This window comes from Phallusia mammillata, chromosome 6 (assembly GCF_965637545.1).
Source record: "Phallusia mammillata chromosome 6, kaPhaMamm4.hap1.1, whole genome shotgun sequence".
In the NCBI taxonomy this organism is placed as follows: Eukaryota; Metazoa; Chordata; class Ascidiacea; order Phlebobranchia; family Ascidiidae; genus Phallusia; species Phallusia mammillata.
Genome location: NC_137257.1, coordinates 19,106,859 through 19,128,199, shown reverse-complemented (window position 1 = coordinate 19,128,199; position 21,341 = coordinate 19,106,859). Strand labels below are relative to the sequence as shown.

At 37.0% G+C, this 21,341-nt stretch overlaps 3 protein-coding genes across 4 annotated transcripts; 1 reads left to right on the top strand and 2 right to left on the bottom strand.

The window, feature by feature from the left end:
• Nucleotides 1-415: 415 nt before the first annotated feature.
• LOC145233937 (vacuolar protein sorting-associated protein 4-like) lies at nucleotides 416-5,975 on the bottom strand. The gene is made up of 4 exons (XM_080098699.1): nucleotides 5,569-5,975; nucleotides 4,173-4,311; nucleotides 2,881-2,974; nucleotides 416-1,789 (listed from the first exon to the last, which is right to left on the bottom strand). Exons 1-4 carry the CDS (start codon nucleotides 5,683-5,685, stop codon nucleotides 1,552-1,554), a joined length of 588 nt encoding a protein of 195 aa, XP_079954825.1. The 5' UTR covers nucleotides 5,686-5,975; the 3' UTR covers nucleotides 416-1,551.
• Nucleotides 5,976-13,795: 7,820 nt separating this feature from the next.
• LOC145234597 (calglandulin-like) lies at nucleotides 13,796-17,670 on the bottom strand. Of its 2 annotated transcripts, none has more exons than XM_080099306.1 (5): nucleotides 16,411-17,670; nucleotides 15,825-16,001; nucleotides 15,293-15,405; nucleotides 14,776-14,911; nucleotides 13,796-14,045 (listed from the first exon to the last, which is right to left on the bottom strand). In XM_080099306.1, exons 2-5 carry the CDS (start codon nucleotides 15,994-15,996, stop codon nucleotides 14,002-14,004), a joined length of 465 nt encoding a protein of 154 aa, XP_079955432.1. In that variant the 5' UTR covers nucleotides 15,997-16,001; nucleotides 16,411-17,670; the 3' UTR covers nucleotides 13,796-14,001. The 2 variants fall into 2 exon arrangements, with proteins under 2 accessions (XP_079955432.1, XP_079955433.1); XM_080099307.1 differs by having other exon boundaries at nucleotides 16,518-17,669.
• Nucleotides 17,671-18,823: 1,153 nt separating this feature from the next.
• On the top strand, nucleotides 18,824-21,215 carry LOC145231993 (troponin C, skeletal muscle-like). Its single transcript, XM_080096475.1, has 6 exons — nucleotides 18,824-18,947; nucleotides 19,127-19,178; nucleotides 19,480-19,623; nucleotides 19,849-19,963; nucleotides 20,406-20,548; nucleotides 20,793-21,215. The coding sequence occupies exons 1-6, from the start codon at nucleotides 18,945-18,947 to the stop codon at nucleotides 20,825-20,827; spliced, it is 492 nt and encodes a 163-aa protein (XP_079952601.1). The 5' UTR covers nucleotides 18,824-18,944; the 3' UTR covers nucleotides 20,828-21,215.
• Nucleotides 21,216-21,341: the final 126 nt, after the last annotated feature.

Sequence of the window (21,341 nt, the reverse complement as noted above, 5' to 3'; positions counted from 1 at the left end):
ACAAAAGAGAAATTAATGTTGGTTTACTTACAAAACTAAAATTACCATTTTGTCACACACTAACTACTTTTCTTACTCAGAATACTCAGATATTGCTATGTTACCAGGACACTTACTGGCAACATGCAAAAAAAAACAATTTTACAACTCAAACTATTTTTGCCCATAAGCATTCGCAAACTTAAAAAGAAAATTCGCGATATTAAAAAACAGAATGTTACACTTACAAAAATCTTGCACGGACACGAGTTTAAGAAATGCTCTTTCAGATAAAAATATAAAATGCGTAAACTTAAAATTTAGAGCTATGTTACATTACCGAACCTTTGCATGCTACTAAAATCCTTGCGGACAACAAAACACAGTTGAGACAACCGGACCAAGTAAAAGTGCTCTTCCGGAATGTTTGCAATGATAAACATGAATCACTTTGTTTTATTTTTTGTTTCACACGGGAAAAGGCAAGCGCAAAATGTAAACATAAAATGTTAAAAAAAGGATGTACTGAAACTTTAAAATGCAAACACACTGAACGAATACATCAATTGCACTGTATTGAAGAAACGAAACGTAAAATAATGAATAGTTGAAATTATTAGATAAAATCAATAGAACATTTGAACTTGTTCTAACGTTTGAGCCCCTTACAAAATAATGGAGCTTAAATAATGGCTAGTTTGTGGCAAATATGTCACCAAAAGGGGTCAATATGCAAACGCAGACGGTTTGATTTAATACATTAAAAATAACATTTTACTTGTAGATGCCACTGTAGATGAGCAAACACAATTTTACACAGAAAAATATTGTACAGCAAATTACGTACATAATTTGGCGAGTTGCAGCATTTGAAATAGAAAATAATTCGTTTTTATTTGGAAAAACATAACTGATCGCTCCGTGTGGTTAAGTTATGTATTTTAGACGTCCGCTAGGTGATGACAACGAGTCATTTAAAGCAGAGGTGTGCAACCTGTGGCCCGCGGGCCAAATGCGGCCCTTTATTAAAGGGAGACCCTTATTCAAATGTCCTGGCAAACGAGTTTAACTAATATATATTAAAGAGCAAGATTAATGCGCCCGATGCTATTTTTTTGTGACCTGGCAATATGTGGCTAGAATCAAATGCGAATTTAACTTGTAGTTAAGCATATTTGGTAAGCAACAAAGAAAAATCAACTTGTGTGAAACACAGGTGCGGCCCGCGATCTAATTTTGGCAATCGTATTTGGCCCCACAGCAACAAAGGTTGCACACCCCTGATTTAAAGTGTAGTCGCTGTGTAAAGGAAATCATCGCATACTTTTGTGCTTAAATTCCACATTGTCGTATTGTTAATATTAGGTAAAATCTAACACTGCATAATACTACACTATATCGTAAATTGTGTCGTTCAAGCACTATTGTTAGCCGAAACTTGTTTGCGTTTAGCCCCTGTTGATATTGGCTCTTACTCCACGTACGCAACATTTTGCAGCAATCTCAAATTGCCGTGGGTTGTCCAACTAATGGTTTTGTGTCTGCCGTTTTATACAGGAATCCTTCTTCCCATCACCTTGTGGAGTAAGATCGCTGTAGCGAAGTCGAGCTTTCCCCTACCTCCAAGTTGTTGCTACTTGTGGTGGAAGTCCGAGGTTTCTTGCGCATGATGCTGTGGTACATCCGGGATACTGGTCCTCTCGTGTCGGATTTTTGGAGAGGAAAGTCTTCAGCTTCGATCAGTTTTGCTACTGACTTTGAAACATCTGTCAAGGAGCCGGGTTTTCCTCTTCGGCCGCCTTCGTTGTGTCTGTGAGAAATTATAAACTTTATCAAATACGGGTAGACATTGTACTAATATTGGCACCAAAACAAGGTCGCTTGTTTTGCTTGGACAACAAAAGATCTTGTAACTAGCTTCTACTCAAGTGTATTAGGAAACCTTAACAAGTAACAATAGTGCTAGTAATAACAAGCACTACCAATGGAAACAATACATGTGAGCATCGAAGTAATTACAGTAATGAATAAAATTAATATACAGCTATCATTGCAAGATTTTCGTCCAAAAAATTAGTCTTGCCATTGCTTTGAACTGAACAGATAAGTAACTCGATCACTGTGCAAGGTTCAGTGATTTTGAACACAGGTTCATGAGCGACAGATCGTGTAATCGGTATTCACACATATGTATTGAAGTGCAACAAATGTTCCGTTTCATTGCACTCGATATGAATGTCTGGATATAACCGTATGCGTGGTATATTTTATGGCTCCGCCACATAATAAAAATTTGGTGTTATATTTGAGCTATAGATTTGTTTGTGATTCAGCTATCATGCTACCGTATTTATTCGCCTGTAAGCCGCGGCTTATAAAGCTTTTTGCTCACCGTTGGTGCGATCTAGAGGAGCTTACATTTTTATGTTGTACCGATATTATTCCCACAAACATGCTTTTTGATTTATTTCGCATTCCAAATCCTTTTGCATATTGGCTTTACACATCAACATAAGCTCTGCAATATGGCTTATATTTGAGTAAATCATAGCTAAAAGAAAACTTCTCTAATTAAAAGTAAAAAAATCAAATACAATTTTATACATCTATAATAATATTATTGTCATTCTGATGGCAGCAGATGTTTAATCAGTGGATTGAAAGAGGGCATAAAAATCAATTACGATAATGAGTATAAAACTGCTATATGACGTTGATAAAAAAGTTAACTTTGTTCACGTAATATCCGCTTTATGGTGTTGCTCGCGTGTGACTGTTAAACATATTAGTGTGCAAAACATTCACAAAAATTCGTACAAGTATAAAATTCACCATTAAATATCCAGCCGTATAAGTAGAAGTTTATGCCACAATAAACATTGTCAGAAAACCGATACTCACAAGTGCAGAAACTCAGATAGTTTTTCCGCTCGTTCAAGATACTGTTTACATTTTGATAGGATTTTCTCTTTCAGTTTGTCACTCTCTGCCTCGTCTGTCACACAAAAAATGTTTTTTTTAAAAACAATTACAAATACCTTTCAAACGCCCTATATTATTATATATTTCTAGCAATGATTCGTAGCCTTTTTTCCCAGTGGCCACCGCTTTGAAGCTACCCACAGTTTTCGCATCACCTTAAGTTTTATCCAGGGAAGTTACCGTTTTCTTCCCTAATCCTCCTGGGTTAGTAAACTCACAGCCCTTACGAATGGGTTTCGCAACCCATTCTGGTTAAGGAACACGAGTTAGAGAAAGGAAAAACTACTGTTGTTTGTGTGTGTTTATATGTACAGGTGGGTCTTGCAGATTGTCCAGTCAATTTTGACATGCAGTGATTTGTTTTGTATCATTTGCAGTGTAAGGTGAATAACAATAAACACGGCGCAAAGGTATTACCAATATACATCTCTATTATTTTGAGTTGTGTTAAAAAAGCTATTGGCGAACACAACCTCTTGATTAGCTAATTTGAAATCACTCCAAATGACGCCTGCTACTGGAAAAATACCTAATTATCTCTCCGAGCAATTACGAAAACTAATGAGGCGTAACCTGAGAAAACAAATACGTCAATCGAATCCTGAGAATGTCAAGCCTTAATTCCTTTTCGTAATAGATTTTACGAAAAAGTAGTTTAACTTGAAACAACTTACCCTGGTTTAATACGAATAACTGTCGAATCATAAAAAACATTTCTGCAGTTTTTACGACAAATATTAAAAATACAAGATAAAAAATTTTTATGAATAAAAAATACAAGGTCATTACTGTAAAGTAAATTTCTTTTAAATCGACGTGATAGTTTAAAATAAATAAATAGCGCATTTATTATCGATGTAAGAACTTACGCATTTGAATTGCATATTGATTTAATACTAAATCACACGCACAAGCCACATTATTTAGGCGGGTTCTCTAAAGCAGTAGTTTTAAAACTATTGCTATCTGCGTATTTTAAGATTTTTCGCACTTAGGTTGTAGGATCTTAATTTTTTGTCATTGTTATGTTGTAAAATTTACGCAGATTACTGTAGAACGACGGACTTAAAAAGCATTCTTGAAGTCAAAAATGCCAGGGAACATGTAAGCTATTAAAATTAGCGTGATAACCAAGTTGTCTTCCAGTTTGTAACAAAGCAATACACAAAGCAGCCCAACGCATGTATTTGCAGATTTGTGCAAGGACTTACAATTGAGGCTCTCCAAGAAATATACTAGAGCATGTTGGTAAAGCGAAAGAGCTTCCTCATAATTTCGGGATCTGTCTTCTTCTACTGCTCTTTGGACAAGATGTAAAGCAGTTTCCAAGGATGTTTGACACTTCATAGTCTAAAAACACAAAAAGAAATCAGTATATGGCTATGAAAACGTTTTGAAGAAAAAGTATTAAAGTATGTGTTATTTATCAGTCTGTTTTATCACATTTCAAGTAGCAACAACCTAATACAGTTTGGTTTAATAGGATAGCAATGGTACGAATTGCCTTACTGTATCAAACAGTATTTTTCATTCGGCGAAAAATATGTTTTTGATTGTCATCTTATTTTGAAGAGCATAATGACAAAATCCCGGTATGATAGACAGCGTTCTAACCTCAATGCGGTCATATTTGTTACCGAACCCATCCTAGCCTGACAAGTTTAAGTATAGTAACATTGATTATTGAAACATGTTTTGCCTGTTTGCCCTACAATGTGTTTTACAAAAAAAACTGTAGTGTATTAGTGCGTCACAACTATAATATACACACGTTAGGTATAATACTTTCACGTGAGAAACCCATAAACATAAACGTAGGTAGATTGAATTGAGTATGATGGCAATTGCTATGCAGGTCTGCTGAAATGTGTATCAATGCCAAATTTTTTAACGCATAACTATTCTGCGCCCCAATTGGAAACATATCTGTTTTTCTAACTCCTAGCTCACCGCATAGGAAACCCAACTTAGCGTGAACGCTCAAAAACAAAACTCGGCAACAAATCATCTGTCTTATCCGTCACGGATCAAAGAACACGGAAAACACCCTAACCCAGGGGTGTCCAACTCGAAAGCACCGCCGTGCCAATCTAGGTTTTAAAATATACTCGCGTGCCAACGTTTGGTAGGCCTCCTTTTTCCAAACCATGTCTTAAACGTCTTAACGAGAGAAAAAAATATGTTGTCAAAGGCGAGTAAACTTGTTTATGATACTCCAGAAACCTTTTATAGCATACCATGTCGCTTAAAGCGCAGCATCCATAACATGGAATATAATACGACAGCATAAAGGCCCAGAATTATCCACAATTCGACAGTTTCAAGCGCCTAAAAGTAGACGGATCGAGTCTAAAAACGACCAATTTAGTTGGTGGATTTGTGTAACCTTGATACTGATCATCTTTACTGGAGTTAGAATAAAGGCCAAAAAGAATCAATAGAAAAATATCAGTTGCGTGACAAATCCTAATGTTTACCATCTGAATGTCCAAAAATTGCGTGCCATTTTCAAATGCTCTACGTGCCACTTTTGCCACGCGTGCCACGTGTTGGACACCCCTGCCCTAACCGAAAAACAAGCCGTAATTTTCGTCAACTTAAACCCACCTTATCCACTGCAAGTTGTCGTTTCGCTTCACTGCCCTCCAACAAAGGCATGACGTCAGTTTGTGTGGAAGAATCCTTTAGTTTAACGCGACTCATGCCACAACAACATAATCCCATGTTTTTCTTCTTTTTAAGGTATCTCAAGATACAGGTTGATTCTTACCGTATTTTGGTTTGAAGTACACTTGTTGTTGCAGAACAATGTGAGGTTGATCTAATACTGTATTTGTGTCTAAAAGACAAGCAATGTCAAGTTGATAATACGTTGTTTTAAAACGACTGTTCTCTTACTATGACTAAAATCATTAAGACTCATCTAAAAACTATTTCCAGCACCTAAAAACCGTTTAAATAAACCGATCATGTCGCAAATTAACCAGTATGAGTACGTATGTATTTTTAGCTTGAATGAAACCAAATATACATTTTCTTTTATCACGAAATACAAACAATAGTACCTTAGTATTTCATGTTATAGACAGCATAGACAACGGAACACTATGATAATTAAACAAGGAACTCATTAAGAATTAACACTTCAGTGTCGAATAGCTGGGGTACAAGCAACGTCAAATGAACGTCCCCGAATCGATGGCATTTTAATTTTGTGTTTTGTCGGAAGGGCAACAGTATACATGCGAAGCCAACAGTTTATCAACCTATTAATCAAAGGCCTCCTCCTACGTATTATAGTCAAACATCATTTACTTTTGAGGCTCAAGTTACACCAACACAGTTCGTACATTAGGATGCTATTTAAAAACAAGCGTCAGACTCAAACGTTTTATTTTGTGCAATAAAATGTAGATGCTAAAAACCTTAAACCACATTCTGTACACTGTACAGACGATATTTAAGTAATATTTCAACTGTTAATGTCTAATACACGTTTACGGCAAATGCTTACAACTAGTAGTAATTTCAACAATGAATTTCAACCAACCCGAATTACATGGGTTTTAAACTCAGTTCTTCCAGATTTAACAATGCTTAACAAAAGCTTATCTCTGCCTATGTGCGTGTCATCTACATCTATTCTAGTGCATTCATTGTTCTACAAGCCTATGCAAATCGAACCAGAGAGGAAAAAGTAATCAAGAGCATCAGCTGTAAGAACATCACGTGATCACAGCAAATCGATACGGTAATTAGAGCCACACAGCGAAAAGTCATTTGCCGTTTACTTTTGCAGCACATGGGAAAGCGGTGCACTAAAATCAACACGGTCACTCGCTCAACGAAATGCGGTTCGCGTGTAAAAACAATTTGTGAAGACAAACGTTTTCCATTAGCCTTCTGCAGTTGCTGGCGTTCAAATAAGTCCAGCTCCTAGACTTTCTGGTTCTACTGTTTGTCTACAGGCATATGTGCAAACTAAGCAAAAACATTTAATACAAACTAGAGTGTTACTCCATTAACATATTACGCTCAAGGTGCGCGTAAGTTCAAATTCCAGTCAACTTTATGTGTCTCGACAATGGAGCAACGTTAATTACTTAAATCAACAGCTAGTTAACAGTGGACTAAAATGACTATTGTAAAGCTTTGGCCGTGCAACAATAGGAATACCGAAACGGTCACCTTTTCATATCTCAAGACTTTACAAAGCGCCAGAAACTGAAATTCAAACTAACATGCGCCACCCAGTACCTATATACGTTACACTATTGTTATAATGCCTGTTAAAGTAGAATGAAAAATAGGACAAGTTTATGTAGATTGCTGTTACTATAGTCAAATGAAAAAGGCAACCTAGAGGAAACGCGTAGAGCAATTGTATCCGTAACAAGCTTTTGCAGTGGTTTCTCTGATAACGCACGGGAGGTTTACGTTAATAAATCTGTTGCATGCTAATAACCTCTTCACAAAGTTGTTTCGCATATGAGAGATGAGATGAGTTTATTTCGCTTGGTAAACATAACGACACAATAACACTAAAACAATAAACAAGCTGGAAAAAGCTGCCATGAGTTAAAATGTTATGGAGCGCAAAACAGTGAAGGGCGCAATTGGTGGAATTTGGTTGAACGCGTTATAGCTACACAGTATAGACCAGTGGTTCCCAACCTTTTTTGTTACATTCCTCCCTTCGCCCATTTTCGAACTATTCATTCCTCCCCATAAGAAGAAAAACAAATATAACATAAAAAATTATAGCAATTTGAAATAGACCTTATAATTAGGGATGTCCATTCAGAATCCTTTACCAAATGTGAACTGGGTCCAAATTTTAATGGACATAATAATGTACACACAGAAATATTCTGTAACATTTCCAATGTAATTTTTTTGCAGTTTTTATGAAATTCCTCCCCTGAACTCATAAAATTCCTCCCTGGGGAGGAATTCCTCCCCGGTTGGGAACCACCGGTATAGACAATGAAAATATACGCAACATAGTATCAACGACATACTATGTTTTTTGAAACTGCATAGTTTCGAAAGTAATTTACGCTTTGTTTCATAATTGATTTTTTTCGTATCCTATTCCTATTTGTTTTCATATTTTCGCTTAGTTTCATAATTGATTTTTTCGTAACCTATTCTTATTTGTTTTCATATTTTCGCTTAGTTTGTCCAACTAGTAACGAACGTTGAACGTATTTTCACTTTCGCAACCTTTTTAAAATCGTCAACAAATCTGTTACGGCTGACTGACAACGGTCTTAACGAACTGTTGTTTCGAAATTTCTCTTAAGAGAACTTTCGAGACCTGTTGTTTTGGGAAAACCTTGCTGCAGTGGTTTCGCAGCGTAACCACAAGACCGTGAAATGCTTCGAGGGTCGTGCGCTTTCTGCGTGAAATTCGCCGAAAATTCAGCGCCTTATCAGCTGAAACGCAAAAACACTAAACGGCCGTTCTGTTTCGCCCTGGCATTTAAATTTAAAGTTGTGTAAACGTATGGAATTATCGAATTTAGCTTTTTTGTCGTGTTGTAGTAACGGAACGTGTTGATTGCATGAAACCATTGCCTAAAGATTCAATAGACAAATTAAAAAGTGAAAAATAACGTATCGCCGTGATTGAAAAAGCATAACCACGTGCTCAAAGGATTTTTGTGTTTGGTGCAATTTATATGTAACAAAACTCAATTTGAAGTTTCCTAATAATGTTTACATTCGTGCACAGTCTTTAGCAGCTATATGACAAGCCTGGTCTGTTGCTTTTACGTCTCAATTTTTAGCATTTTGCAGTATTTCATGTTTTGTAACAACTACGTCAAACTCCATTGTGACGTCACAAGCTAGAGTAGCGCCTGTTTCTGTCCCTTGAACCAAAACTAAAATTCGGTCACACAAAAATGCACCCGAAACAACAGGACTATATATGTGTAAGAATCAGGTTGGGTATAAATATCTGCGCTTCTGGTTTAAGGACCTGGGATAATAGTAGGTTTGGCAGGGGGCGCGATTGTTAAGCTTGACATGGCCTGAATGGGTAAGATCTGAAAACCGGAATCCGCGGGTCTATTGTTAGCGACTATAACGGTCAGAAAATGACCCCTCCCGTCCTGTAGGGTTAGAAGTAAAAACACAATGTGTAGGCGTACCGATTTTAGGAATTGCTGCGCCGAGATTAAAGTACCATACAACCTGATTTTAGCTCGCAATGTGGCTATTATACCGTCACAAAAGGCAAATTTTACCCAATATTCGAATTCCAAACAACCCTAAACATTGCACATGTATGTTTTTTTGAACTGACCCTGTTCTAAACTACGTTAAAAGAACCATATAACTTAATATTAATTTTTGCAAGGTAGCTAATATTACCAAAAACGTTAAACTCAATCAGTATGTAGACTTTAAATGGGCCTAAATAACATGCAAATCCATGTTTTTCAAAACAAATCTTTCAATAGCTTTGTCGTTGGTCTAATTATGATTTACGAGTTCTGTAACGCATATGGAAATCTGTACTTGTTATTTGACCACAATACATTGCTAACATTGGTCTCTCCAGTATTCAGATTTGACGTAATTCTGTGGTCAATGACATTTGAACCTAATTTCTAACCTTCAAATCACAACGCCTTCTGACAACACTGTTTTAAGCACAGTTAGTGCTCAAAGTACACCTTGCCTAAAACAGCACAACATTACCTCAAATCTAACCACAACAATACTGACAAAAAACCTACCAGCTGATGTACATAAGTGCCGGTCTATTTTGCAGCATCGCTTTGCTTTGCTGACTGCCGAATACCTCTGTTACCGGAAATAGTGCTGCCGCAACTAGCATAACAATGGGCTCTTATTCACACGCAAGGGAAGCCAGTTCTGGTGTAACGGGAGCTCTAACCTGTAAAGTGCTTTGGTGCGTTGTGCCTTTGTCGCATAAAAAACGCAACGGAAAAGCAACAAAGCGTTGCATTTTCGGCTCAACGAACGAAGTCTGCTGTGAGGTAGATAGAAACACCCTTGAGGTATTTCAGATCTGATGTTTTGTAGTCAATCACAACAAATGCTATACACTTACTTTAAAAGTTCAAAACTGGCGTAAGTTTGTTTTGATTAGTCTCAAATTAGCGCAAAACTGTTGAATCTTTCTCTTTTATTGCAACTTTTGTCTTTTAGTGTATTACTATATGGCTATAATATTAGGCCTATATAATATAATATTAGGCCTATATAATATTTTATCATTTAAATTCAACATCAAATGCTACCATATCGTCATTCCAACTTTCAAGACATCGACCATAGCGTACAATGGGATTGCCTCAATTGTACAATTGGTTGTAACTAGTAACCGAAAATCACATTTAAAAATAAACCCATTACAACCTTACCTATAGAGCTGAGCTACATACTTTTTCTCATTGCACCACAACTGTGTAATCATATCAGTCAGCACTAACTTTGTCCGAGAAGTAATGACACCACCGTATTAATTTTACTCCCGTATTAACAATCAAGGCTAAACAAACCTGACGAGCCGAAAACGAGCATCACGTGCGCATGACGTAACAGCGGAAATCCCCTGCCATGAGCGACAGGTTCGTCCGAAATCGAGCTTCTCCTGCCTGAAATAGGCGATTAAGGAAAGGTACCTAATACTTGATCTTTTCTGCGTTTCTGTTTGCTGGCTTCATGTGTATGATTGATCTAATTTATGTAATGATAACCAATAATGGACAACGAGTGGACAAAGTGATGGATCTATCTAACCTAGTGGTTCTCAATCTTATACGGATCGCGTATCACCCGACTTCTTTTTTTAACGCTGCGCACCACCTCAAGTCCTAAACCCTGTTTGAATGGATAAACCAAGAAATGGGTCCTTTTCTTAACCTGGATAGCATATTTAGCAATTTCAAAGAATGTCCAAAACAAGAGTTTCGCCCAAACCAGGCTGATCAGTTGGGTCAGTTGAGTTGCAATTTTAAATCGGTCATAAATTGAGCATAGCATAAAGCTACTCGCGTACCACCTGAAAAGTTCCGGCGTACCACTAATGGTACGTGTACTACAGTTTGAGAACCACTGATCTAACCTATTCATAATGCCTTTGCGCGTATATTTTTTGGTGGCAGTCGCAATGCAGACACAAATGTTAAACAAACATATGTAATTTACAACAAACAAAAAGTAAACGGAAGGTCTGAAACCTGTTGCAATTAAAATGGTAAACTTTTAAATTAAATCGTACATTAGCTTGATTCTTAACATCATTTAATGGTCAGAAAGTCGCGGTTTAAAAGATTCTGTCAAGACAATAGTAAATATAGGTTTGTATGTTTCTTGTCAACGTTAGTAGTATTCTGCTAAACTTAGTGAAATTGTATTTCCTTGCGTATTTATTTATTTATTTATAGCTGCTGGGGCCTGGAAAAGTTTCTGATTACGTATACTTAACTATCTGACAATATATGTCATATGATTGGAATGTGCCGGGGTTTCGCTACCAGTAAGCGTTGCATTGAGCTTACGTAATTCGAGGCGAAAGTATCTCAAGCATCCGATTTCTGTCATCTGCCTCGGAAGAATTTCGATTTATGAAACCACGAACTTTTCTATGGTGTTTCGCTTCCGCCCGTGATCAGCTAAGGCAGAGGTTCTTAAGCTTTTTCCTTGCTGCACCCCTTTCAAATTACCAACCAGTTTTCGCACCCCCTTCTGTAATTGCTTAAATAACAAAACCATTGTAATTTAAATTTTATACATGCACCCCCGCACCCCCTAGGAACAGTTCTCGCACCCCTTTGTTAAGAACCCCTGAGCTAAGGTAAGGTACAATGCTACGCGATATTACTATTAAAACTATAGACACGCTTATCCGAAAACTAGGAAAGCAAATACCATTGGTCTAATGTTCTGGATTAGACTTAAAGCTATAGGTCAAATGAAGATATTAGCGAATGATACAACATTAAGGAACATATTATCTTTTTGTAAGGAATATAGCCTATATGTCTGTATTTATATGCTTTTTTCAATGAACAAACAAAAACCTCAACTGGACAGATTCTGGTTTTTATGTGTTGTAAAACACTGCTTTTCTACTTGCTAATAGGATTGTGATAACCACACAGCTTAGTTGATGTTTAATTCACATTTCACCAAAAGTGTTCCTTAAAGTTTAACAGTGAACGCCTGATAAGTATCGTTGGCAACCTTCAAGTTTGTGTTCGCACCACTATATCGTATCATGTGGTCACTTTTTTGCTTCGTTCGTATCATTAAAATCACTAGACTGCGTAAAGTTAAGCGCATTTGGCGCCAGGCACTTTTGACCATTTAGCGCTACCTCGTGGCAATAATTTCGAAGAGTTATTTCCGCAGGAGGTAGTAACATCGCACTAAGGAGAAAATCTTGTTGGTGCTCATATTTTGTCATAGGCAGTTTACTTTATGCTTAGTACTACCCTACAGTCCCAAATACGCTTAAACTTGAATCATATTTCTTTAACTTATTTAGGGCAATTAAACCATTAGGGAAATATAGCGTTCATCAGGGGGGTGCAACTGATAGGATAACAGTTTTTTTTCATCTCCATAGTAAAACGTTTGCGTCATGCGTCTAGTAGTATTAGTATTTTATAATATTATTGATCTGAATAAACATGGTACATAACATGATCCAAAACTCACTTTCTTGTTCCCCACGTCACATAACGCTTTATAACAGGGGTGGGCAACCTTTGTTACTGTGGGGCCAAAAACAAAAGCCAAAATTAGCTCGCGGGCCGCACCTGTGTATAACACCAGGTGATTATACTTCGTTGCTTACCAAATATGCTTAACTACAAGTAAAATTCGCATTTGATTCTAGCCACATATTGCCAGGTCGCAAAAAATAGCACCAGGCGCATTAATCAGCTCAAACTATATAACAGTTGGACTCGTTTGTCAGTACATTTCAAATTCAAGCGTGACCACGGGCCGCACAACCTTGAATCAAGGGCCTCATGTGGCCCGCGGGCCGCAGGTTGCCCACCCCTGCTTTATAATGAAATTGTAGTTACGGCGCGTTTAGCAATCCCAAATGCGCCGTCCACTTTTTTGCGAACCCTGAAATTATTAACGTTGCTCTGCTATATCCGGCTTGGTGATTGTTTTAGTTCAATTTTGTATGTGTTTTAAAATGCAAATTGAACTCAACTGAACTAATAGGGGTAATAAACTAAAGTGAATCAATTCAACACCAAACCGTCGTTAAATAATTGACATGTGAATTGCACACCGCAATATGAATATGATTTCAGAGTGTTGAGTAATGTTTTACATATGTTGTGCCTCGATGCTGTAAACGTCTTCAAAAGCGTCGCCGTGTGCTGTGGCGTCACTACATCAGCACACATGTGCCCGATGTCTCAATATATCTCGCAGGGAGCATGCAGCTGTTACGTCCCATGAGACCTGAGCATGTGGCGAGTTTGTGCCGCAATGCGCCTCGAAGCAGTCGTATCTTCGCCATAAAGCTTTGATTTCGAAACAACAACTTGATTTTTTAACACAATTGCTTTTAAGATAATCGGCATGTTTTGTATGCTATATCACACATAGCCTATTTTGTAACCTTAACACAAAACGCAGGCCGCGTGCCATTTACTAAGACATTCAGTCTTTGCGTATGTTGATGTATCTCAGTATTTATGCGCATTCGCACTTTGGGAGCATTAACATTTTCTACGTACAAGATTTAATACGATTTCTGTTCAAAAACGCCTCAGTTTAAACCCGTCTGCGGCAGATTCCAATTCAAAATTTAATTCAATTCAGAGACAATTTGAACATTATTTATTACTGAAAAACCACCGTGACGCTTTCTAACACATCACCTTTGATATAAATGCTCCGACAGAAAAATGTAACAACCTATATTTACAAGGTGACGGTCAAGCAATTGGAGGATATTTTCGGGTTAAAAAAGGTTGCTTCCCGGCAAATTTACAATGTTTTTTCGGTGTTGACGACATTGTGATGGGTTTAGGAAAGCAGTTCCTGATCTCCTTGCATCATACACACAAACTCTGCAGAAAATAAATAAACTTTTGTGAGCAAAGAGAAAATGCTTCGTGCTAGAACAACTGCTACAGTGATTTTGAAGGCAATGTGTTTTGCCACAACCCGATGCATTAAAAGTATATTAAAATCAGAGCTACATAAGACCATGGATTCGCACAGCATTAAATATCACAAAAATATTATTTCCAAAACCAAAAAAAAACTGTTTCCCAATCATGATAGAATAAGGCAGTGACGCTTAACCTGTGGTACATGCACTTATAGAGGTACGTCGGACCTTTTCAGGTAGTTCGTGAGTAGCTTTTTTTTCTCGAAATAAATGAAACTAAACAGACCAAACTGATCAGCCTTGGTTTGGGACAAAACTCGTGTTTTACACATTTTTTTTAATTTGTACTTGCTGGTTTCAGAAATATTTGGGCTTGGGCGAGAAAAATATGCCTATTTTATGGTCAATCAAACAGTTTAGGTGGTATGCAGCGACAGAAAAAATCGGCAGGTGGTCTACGATTAGTACAAGGTTGAGAATCACTGGTATAAAGCATAACGAAACTTTGAAATTAAAATAAATACTAAAAGAAACAGAGAACATTTACAGTTCAGTCGACATCTGTTAATTTTCCTTGACAACAATAAAGAAGATATGTTTTCCCCACGTATACCCGTTGGTGGGTTTCTAAGTTAAACATCAAGTGCCATATATTTTGCTTTGGTTGCATTTTTAAGAATTCGCACCTTTGTAATCAATCCTTCCGTCACCGTCTTTGTCAGCTTCCTTCATCATAAGCACAACCTCATCATCAGTGAGTGGTTCCCCGGCTCCTTGCATCACATATTTTAATTCATCCCACTCGATGTAGCCGCTGCCATCCTGAAAATTTTAGATAAAGGTCCAAGTTGTAAAAACTTTTTCTTATTTGAATTTTTACCCAACAGGAATTCAGGTAAATTGATTTATAGACACTTAAGATGCTTTATAGTGATATATATTTGTTTAAGACTGTCAACTGATTTTAACTTCGAAATAAACATTTCCAGACTTGTGAAAAATTACAACAGGATTTGTTTTAACTTTTTTACAGAATTTGTATGGAAAATATCTACTCTATGTTGGACTAGAACAAATTAAAACCAAGCGTACATTTTGCTTTTAATTGTATAGGGAACCATTGGCGGTAGTTGTTAGCAAAGCAGCAAAAAAGTAAAACAATTTGTAAAAAAATGATTGATTCCGACAAAACAAACAAATTACCGTGTCGAATACACTGAATGCCTCTTTTAATTGCTGCTCATTATCTTTGGTGTGGTTTTTGTACCAGTGTACCATAAGATCTTTGAATTGTTGCTTTGTCATTTTTTTAATTTCTGAGGACAAAAACTACATTTATTTGAGCTGTTCTGTTATTGTTTAAAACTAGTGCACAGAGTCGTTAAAGATGTCAGTTTGTCTTGGAAACTTTAGTTTAGGTTACAAGATAAAAAAAAAACGTTTAAACGATTCGGCAAATGCCCATGCCATCATCAGTGATATGAAGGGCCACGTCAGATGTAATATGAGTATGTAACTAGATCCTTGCATTGTTATTTGGCACACTGTGCCAAGAAAAACACCCAAAACAAAAGTAGCTCAGTTGTTAATAATAAGGATTTCAGTAAACAAAATTTTCGAAGTTTTGGAAGTCTTTCAAAGCACACACATTGTTTAAAATGACAGGAGAACAAATGTAGACAATAACACTTATGTGTATACAAAAAAAGGTTCAGTTAGGATGTTAATAACTCACGGGTCATGCGACACTCTTTTACAAGGGTTTCAAGATCTTGCATGGTTGGATTCCAGCCGAGTAGTCCCATCATCTTCATCAGATTCGACATTTCTAGAATGCCCTCCGCTTCCTCGTCAAACATCTCGAAGCACTCATCAACCTCTCTGTCTTCTTTGTCTGTCAATGGCATGTTTCCTAAAGACGAGATATTGTAAAGAAAAGTAGGACAAAAACAATAATGTAAAAAAAATATTGTTATAAAGATAACAAATTTTTTTGGAAGAATCCTATGTGAAAAAAATGTAAATGTTGTTCGAATTAAAAGGATTTCCATACATACAGATACTTGGGCTTCTAAGCAGTAACGTCTGTTCTCAAACTATCTTCAAAAATTGTCGGTAAGAATGGAAAAGTATAACATGCATAAGTGTGAACATTTGGGAACAGGCAATTTAACGTTTAAATGTTAGTAACAAAACGATCTTATTGTACTCCATCAAACACTCGCTGGTAAAATGCTATGTAGGCCAACATGTATAACCTCTTCCTTAAAGTTTTACTACAAGCAAACATCCTTTTAAAATAAACTTTGATGAGTTCCTACCTGTTAGTTGGGGTCCGTATGTTACAATTCAAAACGATGCAGCAATGCTTTCTGAAAGGCCTGCTGTGATAAGACGAACCTCTATGCAGTCCTACCTCTATACTTACCCTACAGTCCAACCTTGAATGCAACAGTTTACGTCAAGCAAGGATTAGATCAACAGAAGCTCGCTGCGGACCAAAGCAGTTGGGTTCGCTATTTTCGTTGCACCAAATACGGGTTCCATTAGGATGACGTGTCCCTTGGGAATTTAAGCCAACCAGGCGCCTCAATGTGACGTCATATTTCGCTGTGGGATCACACGAAGCAAATGAACGTGATTGGCTACAGACAACCGGCTTGCGTATGTTGCACAACCAACCTACCAAACGAAAATAATAAATTCCCTGTAACGAAGGGACAAGGGGCTTTACAAACGGGAACAAAAATAAATACGTGAAAAATTTTCGCCAAATTAGTTTAACTTTTATGAAATTTTGTTGCACCCGAATAGAATTACGGAAGTATATAAACTTGGAGTTGTTGGGAAATAAAATTGACTATTGGTTACCCATTAGTGTCACAGTTGTAAACGTTTCTCATAGAAAACCTTTTTACCCCGAACTGAAACTTCACTGTTTCAAGAATGGGTCTACACACAACCCTTTTTGACACTACATCTCGTACCATCTGCTTACAGTTCCTTTGTACTCAGGTATAGTTACCCCACGTTTAGAAACCCTGGATTAGGGAATCCCCTAATAAACAAGAAAGATGTCGTTGTCACCAACGATAATTTGTTTCTCTTAAGAGTCCCCCGAGATTTCGTATCATTTGTGTTTTTTCGTGTAACATTTCGTGTAGGTGTTTCGTAAATTGAAATGTAACTTCTTGGCTATCTTCCGATTTATGTGTTTTTTTACCGGTAATAAGAAATTTAGGTGAGTGCACAGAAATCTGATACCGCACTGACAATAGCTAATAAAGCATTCCGAATAAAAACTTTTGTCATAGCATCTCACGATAAAAACACAGTAAACTTGTGTGGGTAGAAATGGGTAGAACGGTCATAGAAGACCATGCATGACGTCACACTCAGTCACGTGATCTTCTAATCCAGTGGTTCTCAACCTTTTTTCTTTCGTGGCCCACTTTCAAAGCACAAAAATTCTGTGGCCCAGTAATTTTTTATGAAAGAAAGAAAACAACTATGAAATAGGTTCAAACCAAAAAAACTGCAGAACATATTTTAAACAGATTATTATCAGTTCAAAATAACTGAATGCAAAAAAATAATAAAACAGCACTTTCCCTTCTTTAATGAAGCACTTTCAGTTATGACCGAATAATTGGATATACTGCTATGCTATTATCTGGCTTTATTGTAATCACAAAGTAGTTTATTACATCACAAACTTAAAGTGTTGCAGAAATTCAAAGTAACTTTATACTGTAAATAGAATAATTCAAATAAATTTACATTCCTTCCAAGCCATTATTCTTGTAAAACTGAGAGTAGTGACACAAATAAAAGTAAACTCTTAATAAAAGCTTTCCTATTGATTGGTCTGTGGCCCAATCAAAATGCTTCCACTGGTTGAGAACCCCTGTTCTAATCAGACGTTGCCCTTAACAGTGACTCAGGAGTGAAGTGATGAAATTGTCGATTTGAATTCTTGCATGCAGCAAAATGTAGTTTAACTAGTTTGTACGACAGGCCGATTACAGGCGCCACGCCGAATCAGCTGGTCACCAAGCATGCACCAACATACGGTGAGGCGAAAAATCTAGCCTGTGGTGGAAACTGGGAACCCACGACAGGAGTATTTCCGGGACTCGCGCTCGCTCTCTACCAACCGAGCTCCGCAGGCTCAGTGGAGAATCCACCGAAAGTTAAATCACAAGCACCGTTGCCTGCCTCGTATGCTGAACATGTCATTTGTTGATAATAACTAACTAATTGTGTATACTTTTTGCAAACATGAGCACAAAAAATATGGTAAGGAAAAAATTTGACTTTTTAATTGGTGAGAAGTAAATTACTAAATCGTAAACTTTTTTTCAATATTTCCTTCTAACCTGTGACGCGTTCGCTTGGTGAAAAAACCTAGCCACACAATTTCACAAAAAAAGATCACCAGGTCAGTAATAGCTACGTGACAGTGAAATGTAATCAACCTCAAAAAGAATTTTACGCAACGCAAAAGGAACATTTTTAATGTTACTTTTCCTGTGACCTTTGTATCACACCTCAGGGTAGCATTGAAATCAACAATACACAACGACGTTGTTATCACCGACATGTTGACAAGGTGGGAAACGTAATGAGGGCGTTAAAGAGGTCCTGCTGCGCTGTCCAGCAACTGGTCAAGGGGCTAACAGGCGGTCAAAAATGGAAAAAAGCAACAAGCTTATCAAACAATTACAGTTGTTTTCAATGCTGATGATCATTGTTCAAATTGTTTCAAGGTCAAAGGAGCAAAGAGTTATTTCATTCAGTAAACGGGTTTAGAGGTTGTTACATTTTATAGCAAGTTTGCGGACAGAAGGCCAATATGGTAAGTCATTTTCTAGTTTTTGCACTAACGATGAAATGTCAATTTGAATAGCGCAAAAATGTGTTTTACAAGCCGTTTCTGATTAAACTGACTTTAAATTCGTAGGAAGTTAGTCTATATTAAAAAATATTTGCTTGGAAAATTTAGTTAAACTTATCTAAAGTCGTTTTTTACTTTAGTCTATGACAGTCGAAGACGCCCGTGCATCCCTAACCAAAGATCAAATTTCAGGTGGGAGATATGATTCCTTTGCACACAATAAGCGTTTTTGTTGAAAATTGTATTAAGAACTGTCCGTTGCTTAGGTACACAAGACACGGACTTAAATAGTAGCTTTACTAGAAAACAAATTGCAAGTAAAGTAGAATAAAACGTATTCATGACAAAAGTTTTTGTCGAAACGTCTGATTTATAAAATGGATACGTTTTATTTTACTTCATTGGCAATTTGTTGTCCGTTGCTGATTTGATAAAATACTGCATTGCATAGCTCACTAAAACGTAGCCTATCTAAACTACTTGCATTCACCAGAGTTCAAGCAGGCTTTCGACATTTTTGATGAGGATGGCGGTGGCGACATCAGTACCAGTGAATTGGGCCGCGTCATGAAAATGTTGGGACAAACTCCAAACCGAGAGGAGCTTGCAAAGATTGTTGAAGAAGTTGACGTTGACGGTAACTTTTTGTTCAAATATTGTAAAAGATACCTACCTTGCACCACTATGGCGTAATGGCCTTACTGTAATGGCAAAGTTGTAATATGATGACGAAATACTACGTCATCACTGTTACGCCGCATAAAGACATGTACAATATCATAACCTCATGACGTTGCTCGACTCGTCCTAATTGTTGAGGCGATATAAATACTGTAGTAAATAAAATTACATGATTTCTCAGGCAGCGGAACAATCGATTTCGATGAGTTTCTTATCATGATGGTGATGCAGATTGCAGAAGAGGGAAAAACGGCAAGCGAAGAGGAATTAAAAGATCTATTCCGTTTGCTTGACAGGTAAATAGTACAATAATATTGAGCAACTGACTACAACACATGTTGGATCTCTACAAGTCATGCTATGGGCCAGTGGCGTAGGCAGCCGAACGTTTTGGAAGGGGTCGAATAGTTTGTTTTTCAAAATCGTTTTTTTTTTTGCTAACCATAGGCATAGGGTGTGTTTTTCTAAACTAGGGTTCGACGGGACCACCAAACGCTATATTCACTAAATATATCTCGATTTCTACAACACAATGGCAACAGTCAATTTTTTGCAAATCTTTTTAATCATTTAGTCAAGATGAGATACCAAAACACAAAATTGAAATTTCTTAATATACATCTTCATAAATTCGGGTAGGGTCATGGCCCCTCTTCTGGCTACGCCAATGCTGTGGGCCGAAATTACATAAAAAAATGATAGCCTGTGCATAAACACCATTTATAACTTGGTTTGCAGAGACGGAGACAACTACATTGATTGGGACGAGCTTCGTGAAGCTTTGGAGGGCGTTTCTGCTGATCCACCTATTGAGAATTGGGAAATTGACGAACTTTTGAAGGAGGCCGACAAAAATGGTGACGGAGTGATTGATGTCGAAGGTGAATATGCAAAATTGCCAAAAATTATTTGACCGATAATGTTTCTGTAATATATTCCATTATTTGTCAGAAAACATATTCCATTATTTTGCATTAAATAAACTCATTTTACGAAAAAAACGTTACAGATATGTATCAGGACAAAAATAGGATTTGTAACTGTACATGTTATTTAATTCGAAAAACAAAACAGATCGGTGATAATATTTTAAAACTAAATGATTTGTTTTTTTATTTATTTCAGAGTGGGGAATTTGGATGGACGGTGTACAGGCCTAATTTGTTTAGGACGCAATTGTCAACTAAACAAACCATCTGAATCTTTTTCTACTATGTAATTTATTAAACGGAAAACTAAATGTAACCATGAAACGAAGCGTTTCTTTGATGTTGTACATTGCAGTTACCTAAAAGTTGACCCTTAAGTGTTTAGCGCGAATTTTAAATAGTGTATACAGTGCAACATCGTATAGTAGTTGTTATAACACGTAAAATAAAGCAGTTTTTCAATTAGGCAACAATAAATAACCACCCAAAGAAGCAGACTGGTTATTTGGTCAACGAAACATGGTGTTTCGCTTTACATAGTCGGAACGCATGTGCCTGTTTGTTCTGTGTAGATATGCGCCTATTTAGTGCTAATAAATTGTGGTGGTGATCTTTTTAATTGGAGCTAGTTCTTAAGCGCCAACACACGGCAGATTTTTGAACAACTTTATAAAATGCCTGGCAAGTTGAGGTCAAACTATAAAATTTGAGGACAGGAATAGGAACATGCGGACTTCTGTGTTGG

Excerpts from the sequence above, each read along its gene's own strand:
- LOC145233937 (XM_080098699.1), bottom strand. The coding sequence starts at position 5,685 with ATGGGATTATGTTGTTGTGGCATGAGTCGCGTTAAACTAAAGGATTCT. Across the intron at positions 2,975-4,172 it reads TTTCTTGGAGAGCCTCAATT|ACGAGGCAGAGAGTGACAAA; the intron begins GTAAGTCCTTGC and ends TTTGTGTGACAG. Across the intron at positions 1,790-2,880 it reads CTATCTGAGTTTCTGCACTT|ACACAACGAAGGCGGCCGAA; the intron begins GTGAGTATCGGT and ends AATTTCTCACAG.
- LOC145234597 (XM_080099306.1), bottom strand. The coding sequence starts at position 15,996 with ATGCCATTGACAGACAAAGAAGACAGAGAGGTTGATGAGTGCTTCGAG. Across the intron at positions 15,406-15,824 it reads AAAAGAGTGTCGCATGACCC|AAATTAAAAAAATGACAAAG; the intron begins GTGAGTTATTAA and ends TTTTGTCCTCAG. Across the intron at positions 14,912-15,292 it reads CATTCAGTGTATTCGACACG|GATGGCAGCGGCTACATCGA; the intron begins GTAATTTGTTTG and ends TAAAATTTTCAG.
- LOC145231993 (XM_080096475.1), top strand. Across the intron at positions 19,179-19,479 it reads AACCAAAGATCAAATTTCAG|AGTTCAAGCAGGCTTTCGAC; the intron begins GTGGGAGATATG and ends TGCATTCACCAG. Across the intron at positions 19,964-20,405 it reads CTATTCCGTTTGCTTGACAG|AGACGGAGACAACTACATTG; the intron begins GTAAATAGTACA and ends CTTGGTTTGCAG.